Source organism: Lithobates pipiens, unplaced genomic scaffold, assembly GCF_037356315.1.
Source record: "Lithobates pipiens isolate NorthernLeopardFrog02 unplaced genomic scaffold, aLitPip1_a1.2 Scaffold_3, whole genome shotgun sequence".
NCBI lineage: Eukaryota > Metazoa > Chordata > Amphibia > Anura > Ranidae > Lithobates > Lithobates pipiens.
The window spans coordinates 178,339,506-178,360,826 of NW_027507790.1; the positions used below are offsets into that span (position 1 = coordinate 178,339,506).

Below are 21,321 nucleotides of genomic sequence, written 5' to 3' on the forward strand. Positions count from 1 at the left end.
GCACTGCTATAAAATATGTTTTTTTGGGGGCAATTTATATGGGAAATGGCTGGTATTTGCGCTTCAATCATTACGGCACCATGGTTGTTATGGTGTCAGGATGATTGAAGCGCATTATTTCTATTAATACATTGTAATATAAAATTAAATGGTTCATCTCACCATAATGCAGAATCAGTGGGAGCCCTGAGGATGTCACTTGCCATGTCGCCTGCCACCAAATGTGGATTGTCACTTGCCACGTCACCTGCCACACATTGCGGATTGCCACTTGCCACGTAGCCTGCCACACATTGCGGATTGCCACTTGCCACGTAGTCTGCCACCAGATGCGGATTGCCACGTAGCCTGCCACACATTGCGGATTGCCACGTCACCTGCCACACATTGCGGATTGTCACTTGCCACGTTGCCTGACACACATTGTGGATTGCCACTTGCCACGTCACCTGCCACACATTGGGGATTGTCACTTGCCACGTCACCTGCCACACATTGCGGATTGTCACTTACCACGTTGCCTGCCACACATTGCGGATTGCCACTTGCCACGTCACCTGCCACACATTGCGGATTGTCACTTGCCACGTTGCCTGCCACACATTGCGGATTGCCACTTGCCACGTCACCTCCCACACATTGCGAATTGCCACTTGCCACGTAGTCTGCAACACATTGTGGATTGCCACTTGCCACGTAGTCTGCCACACATTGTGGATTGCCACTTGCCACGTAGTCTGCCACACATTGTGGATTGCCACTTGCCATGTAGTCTGCCACACATTGCGGATTGCCACTTGCCACGAAGCCTGCCACACATTGCGGATTGTCACCTACTGTGTCACTTTTCTGCTAAGATGGTCTTTTGTTGGGTCCCAGAGTGAAGATAGGCAGCAGAGAGATGATGCAATCTCTCTGCTGCACACAGCTTCCTACACAGTGAGGGCAGGACTGGAGGGATGCAGGGCAGTGAGAGATTATGCCATCTCCCTGCTCCCCTGCCTGCTGGCTGCCTGATTGGCCAGCAGCCCTCCTAAGCTGCCCAGCTGCCTCCCCCCCCTCACCCATCCACTCAGCGCGGGTACCCGCGGAACCGGCCGCGCGGGTACCCGCGGAACCGGCTGCGATTGGACCCGCGGAACCGGCCCGCGGGTACCCGCGGAACCGGCCCGCGGGTACCCGCGGAACCGGCCGCGATTGGACCCGCGGAACCGGCTTTGCCGGTATTCTCGGAGGGGGCAATTGACCCGTTGCCCCCCCCCTGGATCCGCCCCTGCTCCCTACACATTAACTGCCCACCACTACACAGGCACAGTCCCTCCTCTCCTGTATTACCAACTAATGTGTCTGTGAGCTGCTGGGGCACTACAAGTCCCAGCATGCCAGGAGATGGGGGCAGTAGTGTGTTCAGTCAGGCAGATTTTTGGGTGAAATGTGCTAGTGTGTGTGTATGTGTAAGTCCTTGTACACACGATCGGAGATTCCGACGGAATGTGTCCGATCGGAGCGTTTTGTCGGATATTCCAACTGTGTGTGGTCTGCATCGGACTGTTTCCGCCTGAATATCTGTCAGACCAAAGTTTCCAACTTGCCGGAAATATTTTCCGACAAAATGCTCCGATCGGATATACTGCGATCATGTGTAGAGAATTCCGACAAAGTGCCACGCATGCTCAGATCAAATTCCTACATCAAAGCTATTGGCTACTAGCCTGAACGTAGTCCCATCGTAACGAAATTACGTCATCACGTTCTGAAAGATCGGATTTTCCGACAACTTTGTCCAACCGTGTGTATGCAACAGTTTCGGACAAGATCCGTCTGACAAAATCTGATGGATTTGGTTGTCGGAATCTCCGACCGTGTGTACAAGGGCTTATTGTGTGTGTGTGTACTGTATGTATACTGTAGAGTAGTGGCTGGTGCTCAAAATTTTTTTTTGGGGGGGGCTCAAACTGAAACCCCCCCCCATCAATTGCAATTACTGTGCCCATCAAACGCAGCCACTGTACCCATAAATTGCCGGCACTGTGCCCATCAAACGCAGCCACTGTGCCATCAAATGCAGCCACTGTGCTCATCAATTGGCGCTACTGTGCCAATCAATTGGCGCTACTATGCCATCAAACGCAGCCACTGTGCTCATCAAACGCAGCCACTGTACTAATAAATTGCCTCTACTGTGCTCATCAATTGCCACTACTGTGCCATCAAACACAGTCACTGTGCCCATAAAACGCAGCCACTGTACCAATAAATTGCTGCTTCTGTGCTCATCAATTGCCGCTACTGTGCCAACAAACGCAGCCACTGTGTCCATCAAACGCAGCCACTGTACCACTAAACTGCCGCTACTGAGCTCATCAATTTCCGCTACTGTGTCATCAAATGCAGCCACTGTGCCCATCAAATGCCGCCACTGTACCCCTAAATTGCCACTACTGTGCCCATCAATTGAAATTGCCGCAGTGTGCCCATCAATTGCTGCCAGTGTGCTTATTAATTGCCACTACTGTGGCCCTCAATTGCTGCCAGTGAGCCCATCAATTGCTGACACTGTGCCCATCAATTGCTGCCAGTGTGCCCGTCAATTGCCGCTACTGTGCCCATCAATTGCTGCCAGTGTGCCTATCAATTGCTGCTACTGTGCCCATCAAATGCTGCCAGCGTGCATTCCCTGCCCAGACCGGCACTTACTTTTGTCTCAGTGGGGCAGCGGGTCACGGCAGCAGGCGGCGAGCGGTGTCCGGTGTCCTCCGCTCCTCAATGTCTCCCCCCCGTCATCCCTTCCCATCCTCTGTGATAGGCGTCCAATCACAGTGCCTGCCATTTCAGCCAATCAGGTGACAGGTAACATGCACAAGCTCCTGATTGGCTGAGAGGCGGTTCAGTTTTAGGAAAGCGATTGTTCATGGCGCCCGCTGGCTCCATGAACAATCGCTTGGCTCTAATCATGTGCTTACAAAAAATACCCCGCTGCTGTAATTCATGTGCCCGACACCCGAAAAGGGTCCGGACATCTGAATAGGGGGTGGCAGCGGCGACCATAGATAGAGTCATGCAATGCATGAATCTATCTATGGTGATAGAGAGATGACAGGAGAGATGGGGCGGCGCCCATGCGCCTTTTATGGACGCACTGCCACTGATACTCTATGTGTGTGTGTATACTGTATGTATACTGTCTATGTGTACTGTATGTGTGCATGTATATGGCATGTGTGTGTATACTGTATGTGTGTATGTATACTGTGCATGTGTGACTGTCTATATGTATGTATACTGTGGATGCGTGTGTGTGTGTATTATTATATTATTATTATACAGGTTTTATATAGCGCCAACAGTTTGCTCAGCGCTTTACAACATGAGGGCAGACATTACAGTTACATTACAATTTGGTACAAGAGGAATCAGAGGGCCCTGCTCGTTAGAGCTTACAATCTAAAAAGGAAGGAGCAATTGATACAAAAGGTAATAGCTGTGGGGGGATGAGCTGATGGAGGAAGTAAAACAGTGTTAGTTAGAAGCAGGATAGGCTTCTTTGAAGAGAAGGGTTTTCAGGGATCATCTAAAGATGGATAGATTAGGGGACAGTAGGACAGATTGGGATAAGGAGTTCCAAAGGATGGGAGAAGCTCTGGAGAAATCCTGGGGGCGAGCATGGGAGGAGGTGACAAGGGAGCTAGAGAGCCGGAGCTCTTGGGATGACCGAAGAGAGCGGCTTGGTTGGTATTTTGGGACTTGGTTAGTGATGTAACTAGGGGCAGAGTTATGGATGGCTTTGTAAATTATTGTTAGTAATTTGAATTTTATTAGTTGGGTGAGTGGAAGCCAGTGCAGGGATTGGCAGAGAGGGGTGGAGGACACTGAATGGCTGGTAAGGTGGATGAGTCTGGCAGCAGCATTCATTATGGACTGAAGGGGGGATAGTCTATGTAAAGGTAATGCAACGAGGAGGGAGTTGCAGTAGTTGAGACGAAGGCGAAGGGGCACGTGAGGGAGGTAATATTAAGAGCTCGGTTTTAGATAGATTAAGTTTGAGGAAGTGGTGTGACATCCAGGCTGATATGTCTGTTAGTAGATCAGTGATGCATGAGGAGATTGATGGGGTGAGCTGAGGGGCAGAGAGATAGATTTGGGTGTCATCAGCATATAAATGGTAGTGAAAGCCATGGGAGGCTATCAGCTGACCCAGGGAGGATGTGTAGATCGAGAATAGTAGAGGTCCAAAGACAGAACCTTGGGGGACCCCAACGGAAAAGGGAGTTGGAGAAGAGGAAGTGGAGTTGTAAGTGACACTGAAGGTGCGATGAGATAGGTAAGATTCAAACCAACGGAGAGTGCAGCCATGGAGACCAAGCAAATTGAGTTTTTTGAGGAGGAGGGGGTGGTCAACTGTATCAAAGGCAGCAGAAAGGTCCAAGAGTAAGAGTATGGAATAATGACCGTTGGTTTTGGCTGTTAGTAAGTCGTTAGTGAGTTTTAGGAGGGCAGTTTCTGTGGAGTGCTGTGGGCGAAAACCAGACTGAAGAGGATCGAGAAGGTTATTTTCAATGAGGTGGTTGTTCAGTCGGTTGTAGACTAAACGTTCAAGAAGTTTGGAGGCAAAAGGGAGTAAAGAGATGGGTCTTAAGTTGTTAATATTGGTGGGGTCTGAGGCCTTTTTTGGTATGGGAGTGACTAATGCATGTTTTAGAGGGTTGGGGAAGATGCCAGTAGAGAGTGAGAGTTTGAAGATATGAGTTAAGGAGTGTAGGATTGAGTCAGATGGTGACCGTAGTATTTGAGAAGGAACAGGGTCCAGGGGGCTGGAGGTTAGGTGGGCATTAGAAAAAAGTTTAGTGACTTCCTCTATAGTAGCTGGGTCAGAAGAGGAAAGTATTGATTGTGCAGGAGGACAGGAAGTGTAAGGTGAGGGAGATGTCTGTAGAGTGGAGATCTCGAGACTAATCGTCTCAATCTTATTTTTGAAGTGATAAGCAATCTCCTGGGCAGTGAGTAAGTTAGTGGGTGGGGGTAATGGAGGACGAAGTAGAGTGGTAAAGGTAGAAAAGAGTTGACGGGGACTGTGTGAGAGGGTGTTAATGAGAGTGATAAAGTAGGTCTGTTTGGCAGCGTGCAGGCAGGAATGGTATTTTTGGAGGGCAGATTTATATTGGCTGAAGTCTTGCTGTGACTTAGTTGTACGCCACAGACGCTCAAGAGCAAGGCTACGTTTTTTGAGGCTTCTGGTATTGTCTGTCTGCCAGGGTTGGAGCGGTCGGGGCCTGATTCTGTGCGCAGTGAGGGGGCAAATGTATCCAGGGTGGATGACAGCGAACTGTTGTAGACAGAACTAGCCAAGTTGGGGCAGGACAAGGATGAGATTTTGTCGTAGAGACAATCTGTAGCAGAGAAAAGAAGACAAGGGTTAAGATGGCGAAGGTTTCTACGGGTAATAGTTTGGTAGTTGGAAGGCAAGGAGGAGGCAGACAAGGAGAGCTTGAAACTAATAAGGTGGTGATCAAATAGAGGCAAAGGAATATTGGAAAGGGTGTGCGGAGTGCATAGGTAAGAGAAGATGAGGTCAAGGCAGTTGCCAATAGAGTGAGTGGAAGCACTTGTCCATTGTTTTAGATCAAAAGAGGAGGTTAGGCTCAGCAGCTTAGAAGTAGCAGGAGTGTTAAGATTAACAGGGATGTTGAAGTCACCAAGAATAAGTGTTGGAATTTCAGAGGAGAGAAAGTAGGGTAGCCAGGCGGAGAAGTCGTCAAGGAAGTTTGATATCGGTCCAGGGGGCCGATAGATCACAGCAATTCTCAATGAAACCGGAGAAAATAAGCGAATACAGTGAGCTTCAAATGAAGAGAGGGACAGAGAGGGGGGTGGATGAAGAACCTGAAAAGTGCTTTGAGGGGATAGGAGGATTCCAACACCACTTCCTTTCCGTCCACTAGGCCTGGGAGAGTGAGTACGCAGGAGGCCACCATAGGAGAGAGAATCAGGAGAAGGAAGGTCAGATTCTTGAATCCAGGTCTCAGTAATTGCAAGTAGGTTCAGGGAGTTAGTGATAAATAGGTCATGGACGGTGGTGAGTTTGTTACAAACAGAGCGGGCATTCCAAAGGGCACAGGAGAAGGGGAGGCTGGCTCTAGGCTTAAGAGGAACAGAAATGAGATTGTGTGGATTGCGGCTGCTAGCAGAGGATGGGTTGTGCAGGGTATGTTGGCTGAAGGTAAATGGTTGTGGTCCAGGATTTGGGGAAATATCTCCAGAAGTTAGGAGAAGAAGAAGGGTGAGAGATGTGATATGGGAGTGTGACTTATGTGGGGGGACACGTCCCAGTGGCCTGCAGGCTTTATTGGTATATGGATTTAGAGTTAGCAGGAGCTGATGAGCACAGTAATAAGGTGAAGACAGGAGTGAGGGTGATATATATAAGCTGTGGGGTGGAGAATGTGGGTGAAGGAGTGAGAATTTAAGCAGAGAGGATGCAACTGTGAGAAGGAAAAATAGAGAGTGCATGATACAGAGTGGTGAGATTGAGAGGAAGCATGAAAGAGAATTGGAGAATCAGGTCACCTGTAGTCTGTTTAATGTTCTGCAGAAGTCTGTTGTGCATTTTCGCTTTGTGCAATCGCTGTAGTGCTGAGCGGAAGTGCAATACTTAATCCAAGATGATAGTGGCCAATGCATCCCCTGCCTGGGCATCCCCTAAGTAAGGCCTGAATTTATACTGAATTTGGGTGGGGGTATTGCCAATTAATTAGTCAGGATGGCATAGGAGGAACACATGGCTAACAGAATGAACTTCTCACACCAAGGCTCACTACAAGACACAGCAAGAGAGCAGAAAAGGTCAGTATACTGTATGAACCAGGTGTGCCCACTGTTGCTCAACAGAAGTCGATCTAACAATCCCGTGCCCGTGAAAAATGCACTGGTTGCCATTTGGAGCCATCTGATTGGTGCGCTGCAGAGCTCAGCCTCTGATCAGGCAGCAGGTCTGGGTACACACCTGTGCAATGATATCATGGCACAAATCAAGCATGGCCTTTTTTCACATGCCCCACTGCCCAATCTGAGGCCAGCCACAGCAGTTCACTATTCAGCTGGCTCTACGACTCACTTGAGTAGTTCAGAGGCTGCGACAAGTGGATTTTTTCTAATTAAAATCCTTTTCCTGACAGCTGCCTGCCACACCAAGCACTAAGGTGCAAAGGTGCGTATAAGGGGACACTGATGGAAGGTGACACTCTGGGGGCTCTGCCATAGGGTGGCACACTGGGGGGCTCTGCCATAAGGTGGCACTCTGTGGACTGTGTTTTATCAGGAGAATGTTAGGACTCTAATGTAAGGGAGGACTCTGATGTGAGAGTGGCGCTCATTCTGACTGCTGTACTCGATATGTTAAAAAAGGAGGAAGGTGAGTTTGGGACTTTGTATGAAGTATGCGGCTGAAATGAACAACGTGAACAGAGACTGCACTATTAGTACACTAATATGGACTACTATGTGATCCTTCGATCCCCCCATTTACCCCTTAACACATAATCAGTAATATTTTTCCACACTTTTTACTTTTTTCACCAATACTAATATTTTTACACTTTAGGCATATGGCTTACCGCTCCTCAGCTATCTCTCTTCCACTTTGGTTTTCCAATCTTGCCCTTGGGATTTACTAACTCAGCTCCCGGGAGGATGACCAATTCCCCAGTTGGTCCTGGCCCATTGCGCTGCCACATACCATCTCCGCTTAATTGTAAGTTGTCTATGGGCTATACTTTTATATGATCATTGTTATACCAATTCTTGTTATACTATCTCCTAAGCCCCTCTTTTTTCCAATTTCCCTTTTCTAATTGGCCAGTTTTACCAGTTTACTGTACATTACATCCATAGATTATTGCATCCTGAAGATTGGGGATATCCATAAAACACGTTAAGCTCTATAGATGCCTAGAATACCAATTTTATTCAAAAGTGATATTCTACATCATGTCTATTATTTTGTTGTTTCTATTGGCCTCTATCAAGATATTTAAGAATCTTATACAATACGTGAGCACAGAATTTGAATCTGATGGTTTCCCTCTTTCCTGTTATTATGTTGTTAATGTCATGTACTATTCATGCTACCTATGTTATACATACTATTATATGATTGTTATGTTTAATAAACCTCATAATTATGCTACTGGTTCATGTTATGTAACTATGTACATGCCATGTGATTGAGTTATTTACTATTAATTATCCACCAGTCACTCTCTGTTCATGTTGTTAATTTCGACCGCATACTTCATACAAAGTCCCAAACTGCCCTTCCTCCTTTTTTACATAACAGGGATGGAGGCAGTGGATGCCTAGGCCTCGTATAAAGTCCCAAACTTCAACCCCCCCCTTTTTTATGTAGATTTGTTTGATACTTACTCCTGGCTTTACAGTCATCTGTAAGGCCAGGCCCCATAATCTTCTATTGCCCGGGGGCCCCATGAGTTGTCAGTCCGCCCCTGGTGTCTAGTATTACAGTGACTAGTAATACTGCACCCTTGTTTGTACAAATTTCAGTGTTTTTGATTTGATTACATTATTGGATAAAATGTATTATTTTTTGTTATAATTATTTATAATATTATAATTTATGATTTTGTGTTTCAAGCATTATCATTCCCAGGATGTCTACTAGACTCTTGTTTGGACAGATTTAAGTGAGTTATTTCTAAGAATTACAGGCCTACAATATAGAACAACAAATTTCCATGCAAAACAATGTATCGCTTTGACATTCAAAAATCAGACATAATCATACTGCCAGGGAGGTTAATTAGGTATAATCATCACTACCTCAGATTATCAGTGATCACAACTAAACTAGCAAACAATAAGGTCCACCCAAACAGACCTTCCTCTCAAATTCTCCTACAGCAGAAGGTGATGGTCAAGCCTATGCTATTAACTGACACAGCATGAGAATATGCCTTTGAATATGATATACAGTGAAACCTTGGATTACAAGCATAATCCATTCCAGGAGAATGCTTGTAATCCAAAGCACTTGCATATCAAAGGGAGTTTCCCCATAGAAGTCAATGGAAATGAAGATAATTTGTTCCACATTGACTTCTATTATATGCTATTCCGCATGTGGCCAGAGGTGGGGGGTGCTAGAGAGCCTCAGAAATACTCGGGGACAGCTTGCCTGAACTCGGAATGGCTTGGAAATACTCAGGAATGGAGTATTTCTGAGTGTTTCCGAGTATTTCTGAGTATTTCCGAATGGCTCTGAATCATTCTGAGTGTCCCCAGCGCCCCTGAAGCCCATTAGCTTCAATTCTGCTCGTTTTGTGAGACAACATTCGCGAACCACGTCAAAATAAAAAAATAAAAAAGTTGCTGGTCTTTCAAAATGCTTGTTAACCGCGTTACTCGTAAAAAAAAACAAGGTTCCACTGTAATGCTAAAACTCTTTCATGCCAAATAATACAGTACACATTCAGTTAGATCCAAAAATAAGAGAAAATGTTATTAAATTATATCTTACCAACAACAATATGTGTGATGGAGTAGAGAACTCCACCAGGGGAAATTCAAGGAGATCGCTCACCAGAGCCTTAGATCAAGATAGCATGATGTTTGAGATGAGAGTGTGTGAGAGGGTGGTGACCTTTGATAGAGTGTGATCAATCGAGGGAGTGTCTTCAAATGTGTGACTGATCAGCCCTTTCCTCTTTGAGCTTTCCCTTTTGATTCTCAAAATTCCCGTATCTGAAAGAAAGTGTAGTTCAGAGTATTTACCCACATCTGGTTGGATGGCACTTCTAAAGATTGACCTAATGCTTGTTTAGGGGTTGACTGTACTTGTCTGCTAGATGTCACTCTAAAGAAAAGGGATTACAATTTTAGGTCTTCTGGAATTAAAATTTGATTTTTTTTTTTCCAAATTAACCTTAACTGGTGTATTATATTTTTATCCATGGGTTAAATCTATATATCTTATCCTTTATAATAGGATGTATACAATCCATGGTGTGGATAATATCATTTATGATCTTCATTTTGAATGTTCCTTTATTATATTCATTGAACATTGGGTAAAGATGTGTGATTTATCCATGGATCAATTTTTATGTACTAATTGATCCTCAAAAGACATCTAGATGAATATTACATCATCATTTTCCATCTAATTTCTGAAAACATCCCTATTATGAAATCATAATTATTGTTTTGTTATTTTCTAGTATGGTGCTCTGTATATAAATAACTTGTAAAACATTGAAACACTTTATAGTTATTATTTTCTTGTTTATTTTTTGTTTAACTTGCCTGGCAGTATTCCCGAGCTCGGGGTGGAATTTCAGTACCATAAGCGGTAACCCTGAGCCAGACTTGAGATTGCATCGCTGGATACAGGGAGAGTTACTTACCTTGTCCCCTGGATCCAGCGATGTCCCCCCGCTGTGTGTGCGAGCCATTCCCCACTTGATTCACACAGTGCCGCCGAGCTCCGTTCCCTGCGACGTTACGATGTGCGGGAGCAGAGAACGGCGCCAAATTCAAAAAAGTAAAAACACAAAACACATACGGTATACTGTAATCTGTAAGATTACAGTACTGTATAAAAAATACACATCCCCTTTGTCCCTTGTAGTCTGTCCAGTGCCCTGCATGCACTTTTATATTATAAATACTGTTTTTTCTGCCTGGAATTTGTTGATTGTCCATAGCAACCAAAAAGTGTCCCTTTATGTCAAAAGTGATTTTAGACCTGCTAGAAAACAGCGATAATAAATTATAATCACTTGCAGAATTGAGCAATAGCGATTTGTGGGGAAATCTGTCATCAAGCGCTAAATCTAATGACAGCGACAATTCTGCAAATAAGCAAATTTCTGTGTTTTTGGATTTGATTACATTATTGAATAATTTTTATTATTATTTGTTATAATTATTTATAGTTTTTTATTATATTATAAACTTTATCATACCCAGGATGTCTACTAGACTCTGGTTTGAACAGATTTAAGAGAGTTATTCCTAAGAATTGCAGGCCTACAATATAAAACGCCAAATTTCCATGCAAAATAATTGTACCGCTTTTAGCACCTAAAATCAGAAATAATCATACCGCCAGGGAGATTAAGGTATGCAACAAGAAAATGTAGTATGACACAATAGTCTGTTTTCAATGATAACCGTCAACACTAATATTTTCTGAAGTCTAATGATGTCTATGAGCTCTGGAATAGTTTTGTTTTGTAATATAGTTGACCTCTCTCTCTCTGGATTTCATTTGTAGAGAGGTTCCATAAAGTTGTACTTTGTTCATGATTTTTGATATACACAGTTTTTAGCATTTCTTGAGGCTTAGACACCTGTGATGATGAGTTCATCTGAAGTTAAGTTGTGCTTCCATTATTATTACATATTATTTATAATTTGATATCAGAAAAACCCTGACACCCCAACACAAACGAATAATAATAATAATAATTATGAAATGATGATGACCTTTTTTTTTCTTTGTTACAGGATGGAATGAATGTTTTACATTTTGCTGCCCAGAATGATAAGAATGAAATAGTGGATTATCTCCTAAAGGAATTACAGCTTCGTGATTTAAACATTAAGGATAAGGTACAATTTACAGCTTCCATTACTTCAATGGATCTTGAAAAGTTGACAGGTTTTCTGCCCTTTATTTAAAAAAATAAAAATAAAAACAGATATGTATTACAGTGCCTTGAAAAAGTACTCATACCCCTTGGAATTTTCCACATTTTTTCTCATGTTACAACAAAAAGCATAAATGTGTTTATTGGGATTTTGTGATAGACCAATACAAAGTGGCATATAATTGTGAAGTATAAAAGCCTCATACACACTATCAGATTTTCTGCTGGTTTTTGTCTTCAGATTTACCAAAACCATGTAATGGCCTGCCCAACTGCATACACATTGAAACTCCTAAGGTTTGACCTCATATTATATGGTTTTGGTAAATCTGAAGGAAAAAATCAGCAGAAAATCTGATAGTGTGTATGGGGCTTAAGGAAAATGATAAATGGTTTTCAATTATTTTTTTTTTTACAAATAAATATGTGAAAAGTGTGGTGTATATTGGTATTCAGCCCCCCTGAGTCAATACTTTGTAGAACCACCTTTCACTGGAATTACAGCTTTAAGTCTTCTTGGGGATGTCTCTACCAGCTTTGCACATCTAAAGAGAGACATTTTTGCCAATTCTTCTCTGCAATATAGCTCAAGCTCTGTCAGATTGGATGGAGAGCGTCTGCCCCAGATTCTCAAATGGACTTTGACTTGGACATTCTAACACATGAATATGCTTTGATCTAAACCATTCCATTGTAGCTCTGGCTGTATGTTTAGGGTCATTGTCCTGCTGGAAGGTGAACCTCTGGCCCAGTCTCAAGTCTTTTGCAGACTCTAACAGGTTTTCTTTTAAGATTGCCCTGTATTTGGCTCCATCCATCTTCCCATCAACTCTGACCAGCTTCCCTGTCCCTGCTGAAGAGAATCATCCTCACAACATGATGCTGCCACCACCATGCTTCACGGTGGGGATGGTGTGTTCAGGGTGATGTGCAGTGTTAGTTTTCTGCCACACATAGGGTTTTGCTTTTAGGCCAAAAAAATCAATTTGGATGGTAAATTAACATGATGGATGAACAACAGCGATGATGTGGTGCATGGATTAATTGCATCATTCTTTTTTGATTGTACTGTAACTGGTGCCATTTACTTACTGCTGGAATCTGTCATGCCATGTATTCAAGAAGATTTTGGAGATGAGGACTTTTATTTCTAATAAAATGGGGCGCCCCCACACTACTATTGTGATGTACAGGCCTATCTTGATGAGAATCTGCCAAACAGATGGATTGGGAGAAGAGGTTCAGTAAAATACTCTCCACGTTCGCCAGGCTTCACCCCACAGTTTTTTTTTCTTATGGGGATTTTAAAAAGAAAAAGTTTATGCTACAAAACCAGCATTCTTTGATTAATTAAGAGTAGCCATTGAAAACTGATATGCCCAAATAGCAATTAAAATGATTCTTGATGTTTGTGGTTCTATGTTTTACGTTATCAGCGATGCCTGGACAAGAATGGTCATCAGTAACAGGCGTTAAGTATATAAAAAAAGTACATTTATGTATTTAATTTTAAAATTTGAAAGTGAACTGTGTGGTAATAACTTCTGACTATATAATCATTCAAGTTCTGTATACATTTTTTGGGACCCCCTATATATACCACAGTTTGTGGACTCATAAAGACTGAATAATATACACTGATATTGGTTATTTTTACCCAGGAAATGTAGCAGATAACATTTTGGCCTACATTCATGAAGAAAGATTATTTACTTGCAAAATGTTATAATAGAAACTAAGAAAAAAAATTCTTCATTTACATAGCAAGAGATTTAAAAAAAAATAGTGGTGATCGAATACCACCAAAGGAAAGCTCTATCTGTCTAAAAAAATTATAAAAATGTCATCTGGGTACAGTACAGCATGACTGAGTAATTGTCATTCAGTGACAGCACTGAAATCTGAAAATTGGCCTGGGGAGGAAGTAGGTGAAAGTGTCTGGTATTGAAGTGGTTAAAGTATCTAAACCCATTGTAGCGCACCCCACGTATGAGCCTCTGGGGAATAGGGATCTCCCACGCTGCAGAGCCTGGCACACCAAATTTGTCTCCCAGAGCTAGAAAACGGTCCTGTACTTTGTTTTTGTTATGTTATTGAGTGGACAAAACTTGGATAGGGATTTGGAAGATTATGGGATGAACATTTGACTTCAATCAACTATTCAGGGACAACGCTTCGTATATACAGTTATATACACTCCTTACTGCCTCCAGCACACTTGCTTACAGAACTTCAGACTGAACTGGGACAGTTTTGTGAATCTGGCAAAAAGGCAACAGCCATATCTTACAGCAAAAAGTAATTTACAGGCAGGGACCCCGGACCCCTTGTGCTGTGCAGCAAATACAGTGTCCAGCTCCCTGCCCTGTAGCTACTGATCACAGCACCACCTGTTCAGGCACAGACAGCCTGCCTGCAACTGCCCCTTTCACCAGCCCTCCTGGATGTACTGACTCTCTCCTGCTGTTCTTATACCTGCTCCCATGCATCAAGGACAGGACTCCTCCATATGTTTTAGAGGATTCCCCAGGCCTGAGCCCCCCCCCCCCAGACTAGGGGGTACCCTCAAAGGCCACTGACAGCTTCCTCAGTACTCCATATCCAGCTTCCACCCGACTGCCCCTGCTGGCATGACCCAGAGTATTTAAGAGGTGCCATCCCACTTGCTGGGGATTGGCCGGGGCCCTCCTCAACAGTCCAGGCAGCTCCTCCTAACCTTCCTCCCATTCGTCTGAAAGCTTCTTCAAGGTTCCAGCATGCAGGGGGAGGTACCAGACGTGGTGCTTGTGAGTCATCCAGCCTCCCTGAGTCACTCGCCCTGACCCAGATTAAACCCAGCCTGGCTCACAGCCAGGCTCAATTTCCTACACTACAAACTAACTATGTACAGCTAGCACTCTACACTAGATGGTGCTACACCAAGTTTACCAATCTTTAAAGTGGTTGTAAACCCTGCTAAAAATAAATAAAATAAAAAAAAAACCCTGCAAGACAAAGGCATAATGAGCCAGTATGCATAGCATACGAGCTAATTATGAATTACTTGCCTGAGAACGAAGCCCCCACAGCCATTCTTGTCTCCCCCTCCAGCTGGTGACATCTTTCCCAGGGGGTACTTCCGGGTATCACAGCTCCGGCACTGATTGGCCGGAGCCACGGTGATGTCACTCCCATGCATGCACACGGGAGCCACCAGTAACTGCACATAGACTGAAGCAGTCATCAGCATATGCAGGGGACAGGGTATATCTCCTAAACCGTGCAGGTTTAGGAGATATCCTGGGTAGCTACAGGTAAGAGTTCCAGATAAGCGCCAATGATGAGAATCTCCTAATGCTAGGTTCACACAGTTGATGCTGGTTGACGTTGCGGGAACACACCTGTCTCTATAGGGTGTGTTTACTCTTTCATATATAGTGTATGTATGTATATGTGTGTGTGCGTATGTATGTGTGTATATATATATATATATATATATATATATATATATATATATATGTGTAAAAAATGGGTAAATCCTGTTGCGCACAACCTCACTAGAAGAACTAGGTAAAAACTATAGAAAGCTGCTCACATATAAAAGTGTTCTCTACACTCAAAATGCAAATAAGGGGGGGTGTTTTATGTGGCGCTAACTAAAATATCACTCAATGTGTACTAACCGAAACAATATAAATATATAAATAAGAAAATATAGAGAAATATATATAACAAATTAATACAGTGCATAAAAATGTGCCAAAAAATAGTGCAACACAGTAAAGTGCATAAAGTATCAATACCAATAGTAAAGTGCATCAAACATAACGATATGACAAAATTGAATCAATCAATAGGTCCATGCAATGGTGCAAAAAGTGCAAATCGTATAAAAAAATTTTTTGCCAAAAACAATCTTAAAAACTCCAATAAGTTAAAAAATCCAGTGCAAAGTGCAAAAAATGTAAAAATGTAAACAGTCCACTCAGAAACATGTGCAATCCGTTCAACAGATGATGGTAGTCATGCAATGTGAGTAATGAGTGCAATATACACCGTTCCTTAAACCTTTAGTGCTTTAGGTGCACCCCTTGTTTCCCCCAGCCTCTCACTTCTAATAAAGGTCCCTAAGGACCGGATCACGCTTGAGGGGTGGTTGGTAAACAATCTTCCACCTGTTATAAAAACAACCTCCGGACCATCAGTTATTTCCTCCAATATCCACACTCCGGTTCATATAAAAGAGAATAAGGGGGCCTCCAATGAGTAGTACAGTTAATTCACTTTATTGATAAAAATATCCACACTTACATTTAAATGTAGAGATTCACAAATATAAACAGCGGTGCTTCTGGTCTTGGCCGCGACCAGAAGTGACGAACGACACCGCAACTCCTCCCTGACGTGTTGCGTCACATACCACTTGACTTTCTCAAAGGGTCAATATATACCTACACACACATATATATATATATATGTTTAGCTACCTATTTTGTTTATGAATACATGTTTTTGCAAGATGTATAATGAGATTATTTTCCGTAATATTTTACAGAGAGGTAGGGAGCCCTTCCACCTGGCAGCTGAAAATGGCCATGTTAATATGATCAACAATCTGCTGAATATGGGATTATTTACATCAGAGCCAGACAAGGTCAGTACATTTGTCTCCAAAAGGTCACTTTCTGTTTCTCGGTGTGACAGAGTGATATGTGGCAGTCTTTGTGTGGTTGGATGGAAACATTCTTTCATAGGACTCACTGGTTTTTCGGGTTATTATGTTACAGTATGTAGAGAATTATGTGTGCATATGAGTAAAGTGGAGTTGCGCCTGGGGATTTTTTTTTAAAATCAGCAGCTAGAAATAGTGCAGCTGCTGACTTTTAATTTGACAGGTATCTGCTCAGGATACTGATCAATAGAAGTTCCATTTCTGGGTGGAACTCTGCTTTAAGCTGGAATAATACTATCTGCATTACTCAGGGCTCGTTTACACCATATGCAATGACCTGTGCTTTTTCCACACTGGATAAATGCAGGTCACTACTAGGGCACAAACCATTATTTTTTATGTGCCCTGTTCACAATACAATGCTGGTGTGATGTGCAATGCAGAAAAATGCATGTCTGCATTTTTCCACATAGCACTGGATCATGGCACCACATGTCACTGCACAGCAGCGCAACACAAGCGTCGCCATGTGACACCTTTGACAGGCTGCAGGCAGTAAAACACCAGTAGGGACACACTGCAACTAGATGGTCCTGTGTGCAAGTGGTCTTATTAGTGGATACTTTCCATAACTCTGATACAGATAATGATGTTCCCTGTAGGCTGCTTCCAAACACTAACCTGTACTGATAATGACAACAGGCTTATACCCGGAGTATAAACATCAGTAAATGATTATATCCATGTTCAAAAAGCCTTAGACCTAATGCACATTGGCCATTTAGCCCTGGTGTGTAAGACTCCAGCATTTGGGCTCATTTACACTTGCTTCAACATGTGGCATTGGACACAATTTTTTAAAGCACTTTGAATGCCAGTCAAAGCACCTCTCACCAAATAAATTGGTAATCTTACAGTCCTGTTTACACACTGTGTTTGCTTTGCTGCACTTCAAAAATGATACCCAATGTTGCCTTCTTAGTGCTACAAAGCGTCTTCATAGCCTACATAGAAGTCTATGACAAAGTTCGCTTACTGCAGCTTTTGAGAGGTTTTTCTTCAGCTTTAGATTCACTTGGAGGTATTGCAGGTATAAGATATACCAGGATGCACTGGTAAACCAACAAGTGAACCAGAAAGACCTCATTAGCAGTCACTTTAGGTTCATGTGTATACAGGCGGTCTCCAGGTTTATTCTTAAGTCGAATTTGTTTGTAACGTGGAACGGTACATTTTTAAGTGTAACTCCAGCATGTGCAATGATGTGAGATGTTCCAGGTGGTTATGGGCATGCAGTTTTGTTTGGGGCTCTTGTGGCCATGCAATACTAGGTGTGAGATGTGTCTGGTGCTGCAAGATGGCTGCTCAGCTGTATCCGGGACAAGCATGGAGCGCAAACGGCCGGCATTGACGTCATGCCACTTCTGTTCGTAAGTAGGATTCGTTTGTAACTTGGATGTTCATAACTCGGGACTGCCTGTACATATTCTGGAAGTGTATGGTGCAGACATCACATTTGGTGTGCAGCCTGGAGCAGCAGGGTTGAAGCAGAGCAACTAGCAGATGGCACGTGTGCTGTGCAGCATGAGAACGCTATAGCAGAAGGTAAGCAGAGACTGGAAAGGACTAAGCAGCAGAAGATCAGCAGAGCTGGGAGAAACTAGCAAAGCCACATGTGGTGTGCAGCATGGGGGGACCAGAGAGAGAGAGGATGATAAGCAAACCAGAGGATCTGCAGAGCTGGGGGTTACTACTGAGCAGGGGGATCAGCAGAGCTGCGGTTACTACTGAGCAGGGAATCAGCAGAGTTGGGGTACTACTGAGCAGGGGATCTGCTGAATGAGGGTACTAATAAGCTGGAGATCTGCTGAACGAGAGTACCCATGAACTGGGGATCTGCTGAACAGGGGTACTAATGAGCTGAGGATTTGCTGAGTGAGAATACTACTGAGCTGGGGTTCTACTGGGACCCTTTAAAACAAATCAAAAAAGGAACACATACAGGGCAAAGCTTCATCAAAGCTTAAAAGCACCACTGAGGCATCATTGGAGCACCACCGCAGCATCTTCAAAGCTTTACAGAAGCATCAAAAACACATAAAAAAACATGTTGAAGTGGTAGGTGCTTTAACGTGTGTTGAAGTTGAAGCAAGTGTAAATGAGTCCTTTAAGTATGGATAGAAGTCACAGATGCACTGCCCAGCCCCATCCAGCTGCAGCAGCTGTCAACCTCTCACAGACTTTTACAGGTTGCTGGAAGGGAGCCTGAACAGTGCATCTGTGCCTTCTGCCTTCACCAAAACGCCACATTCTCATCTACTGGGGCTACCAATGTGCCTGAGGCCTTAGAGGTAATCTGTAAATTCCTTTAAGAACAAAGCCTTTTATAACTGTACAATTTTCTGAGATCAATAGAAGTTCAAAACACTTACTTTTAATGTAACTTATTCTTGTAACACGTTCAAAATGCAGTCTGATTTATAAATAATTTTCCTCTACTCTCCATTTTCTACCTTGCAGGATGGTAATACGCCTCTTCATCTGGCTGCCGCTAATGGCCATGATGCAGTTGTGAGAGTTCTGCTGGAGCAATGGGAAGATAAAGATAAAGACAGCCTCAACATGGTATTGACCTGTCACAAACATAATGGCAGACTATATCCAAAGCTGTAGGTGGGCATTGGGGGAAATAACCCTGCCCTCCTCCATTTGTTTTATCACTGCAAACTTTCCCCACTGTACTTAGTATCTTCCATGAAGTCCTAACAAAACTGTAACCTTTTTGTAGCTAGTCTCCCCAATTATTGTTTTATCTATACTATGAAAAAAGTGGGAATATTTTTCCACTGGAATTCCTGGAAGACATAACAAACCTGTGTGTGTAATTCAACTTTCTAACAGCTAAGCACACTATAATATCACTTTTGGGCAGAACAGACCCATTGGTGCTGCTTTGCAGAGGTGTGTTTAGCTGGCTGCTCTCCTACGTTCCTCTTATTTTGGTCTGGATCAGGGTCGCTGCCAGCACTAAGCCGCCTTAGGGTGACAAGATTGGGGAGGGGATCAGTAAAATCTGAATTCCAGTATGCTGCATACCCCCACTGCACTGACTTCAGCTGCAACACCAACACTGGGGCCTCCAGCTGGGGGGTTGGCAATATGTCGATCACAGGCAGGTGATGGGTAGATTGCGACAGGAGGGGCGGTGGTGGCGGCATTTACTAAAATCGATTCCCTGTATTTTCCTCTTGCAGCAGCTGAAAGTTGGCTTCTCCTCTTTCTCCTACAAGCATTCAGCTGCTGAAGGAGAAAAATAAAAGGGATTGGTTCCAGTAAATGCTGCCGCTGCTGTCCCTCCTTTTCTGTTTACCCCTCCTGTCCATCCTCTTTTTCTTTTTTTTCTGCTGCAAAATGCACCTTTGCTTGTGTACAGAAAAACCCTTGCACTTGCCCTGTTCATGCTACAAGGTGGGAACTTGGATGCCCTTTGACCTGTGGCGGCCCACCCCCCTAATCCATGTGCCCGGCCCATAATTTACATGCAGGGTGCCAGACGCATGGATTCCAATGGGGTTTTATTTATTTTTTTAGAAGCACATGACTAGAGCCAGAGGCTCTAAATGGCTTCAAAAAAGGGTAGGCTCGGGGGGCAGAGCGCTGCTTCCCAAGCCCACCCATTTGTGTGACAATAGCGAAATAATATTCACTATTTTCTTCCCGATTCTTCACCATGTGACACCAACCCATGTGACATAAAACCATGTGACACCGCCCCATTGTCCCTATATAAGTGGCCGCGCAGTGCGTCCCTGGCATTCCGGCCGGAGAGATCGTCGAGGCAACATCTCCTGGAGAAGAAGAAGAAGAAGAAGAACGGAAGGCAGCGGCGACAGAAGACCAGCCACCGCCTGTAAAAGAGCTATAAGAAGGCGCGGTGGCCCGGCAGAAGAACCGAAGAGGGGGACAAGACCCCCGAAGTCGGGAGAAGAGGCCGGCGGCGAGGAAGAAAGCCGGACTCCTCCGCTAGCAAAAGAGCTACAAGAAGATAGCGGAGGAGTCCGGCGAGAAGACCCCCAAAGACGGAAGACCCCCGGAGCTGTGCAATAAAGTATTTTATCTCGTGTGTTGTGTTTTTTTTTGTACTTTTATTTTACAGGTGAATGGGTAGGGGTACATTGTACCCCATACTCATTCACATAGGGTGGGGGGCCGGTATCCGGGGGCCCCCTTATTAAAGGGGGCTCCCGGATTCCGATAAGCCCCCTGCCCGCAGACCCCGACAACCAACGGCCAGGGTTGTCGGGAAGAGGCCCTTGTCCTCATTAACATGGGGACAAGGTGCTTTGGGGTGGGGGGGCCGCGCGGCCCCCCCCTTACCCAAGGCACCCCCCCATGTTGAGGGCACGCGGCCTGGTACGGCTCAGGAGGGGGGGCGCTCGCTCGCCCCCCTTTCCTGGCCGGCCGGGTAGCGTGCTCGGACAAGGGTCTGTTGTGGACTTGGGGGGGACCCCCACGCCGATTTTTTTCGGCGTTGGGGTTCCCCTTTAAGTCCATACCAGGCGGCGGGGCCAGCGACGTCTCCTTCGCGGGCCCCGCCTACCTGGAGACGCGCTCGAAATGAGCGGACTTTCCTCCGCGTGTGTGGGCGAGTCCGTTCATTTCAAAAGTAGGGCGGATAGTATGGCGGACTTAGTACGCCGTATTAGTCCGCTCAAAAAGTGGTGTGTGTGGTCAAGTCCTTTCATTCGAAAGTATGACGGACTGTCCGTCGGATTGTCTGACGGACTAAGTTGGCCAGACAGTCCGCCCAGTGTGTACGCGGCTTAAGAGTAAATTACAAAACAACTATTTCTGACCCCTTCATGATAGGCAGGGGTACCAGACAGGAGTGCCCTCTGTCGCCACCAGGGGTCAAGTCCTGGGGAAAAAAGTGTGGGAACTCCCACACAAGATCCACTCCCTGACCAAAGAAAATAAAAAATGATACGCTAATATGCACGAATGCTT

At 44.3% G+C, this 21,321-nt stretch overlaps 1 protein-coding gene across 1 annotated transcript in view; it reads left to right on the forward strand.

Annotated features, from left to right (window-relative positions):
• Positions 1 to 21,321, forward strand: part of ANKDD1B (ankyrin repeat and death domain containing 1B) — a 98,316-nt gene that overhangs the window by 45,284 nt on the left and 31,711 nt on the right. Inside the window, exons 5-7 of the mRNA XM_077462560.1 lie at positions 11,521 to 11,625; positions 16,198 to 16,296; positions 18,835 to 18,939. Of these exons, the coding sequence (XP_077318686.1) occupies positions 11,521 to 11,625; positions 16,198 to 16,296; positions 18,835 to 18,939 (309 nt within the window). The remainder of the gene's footprint in view (positions 1 to 11,520; positions 11,626 to 16,197; positions 16,297 to 18,834; positions 18,940 to 21,321) is intronic.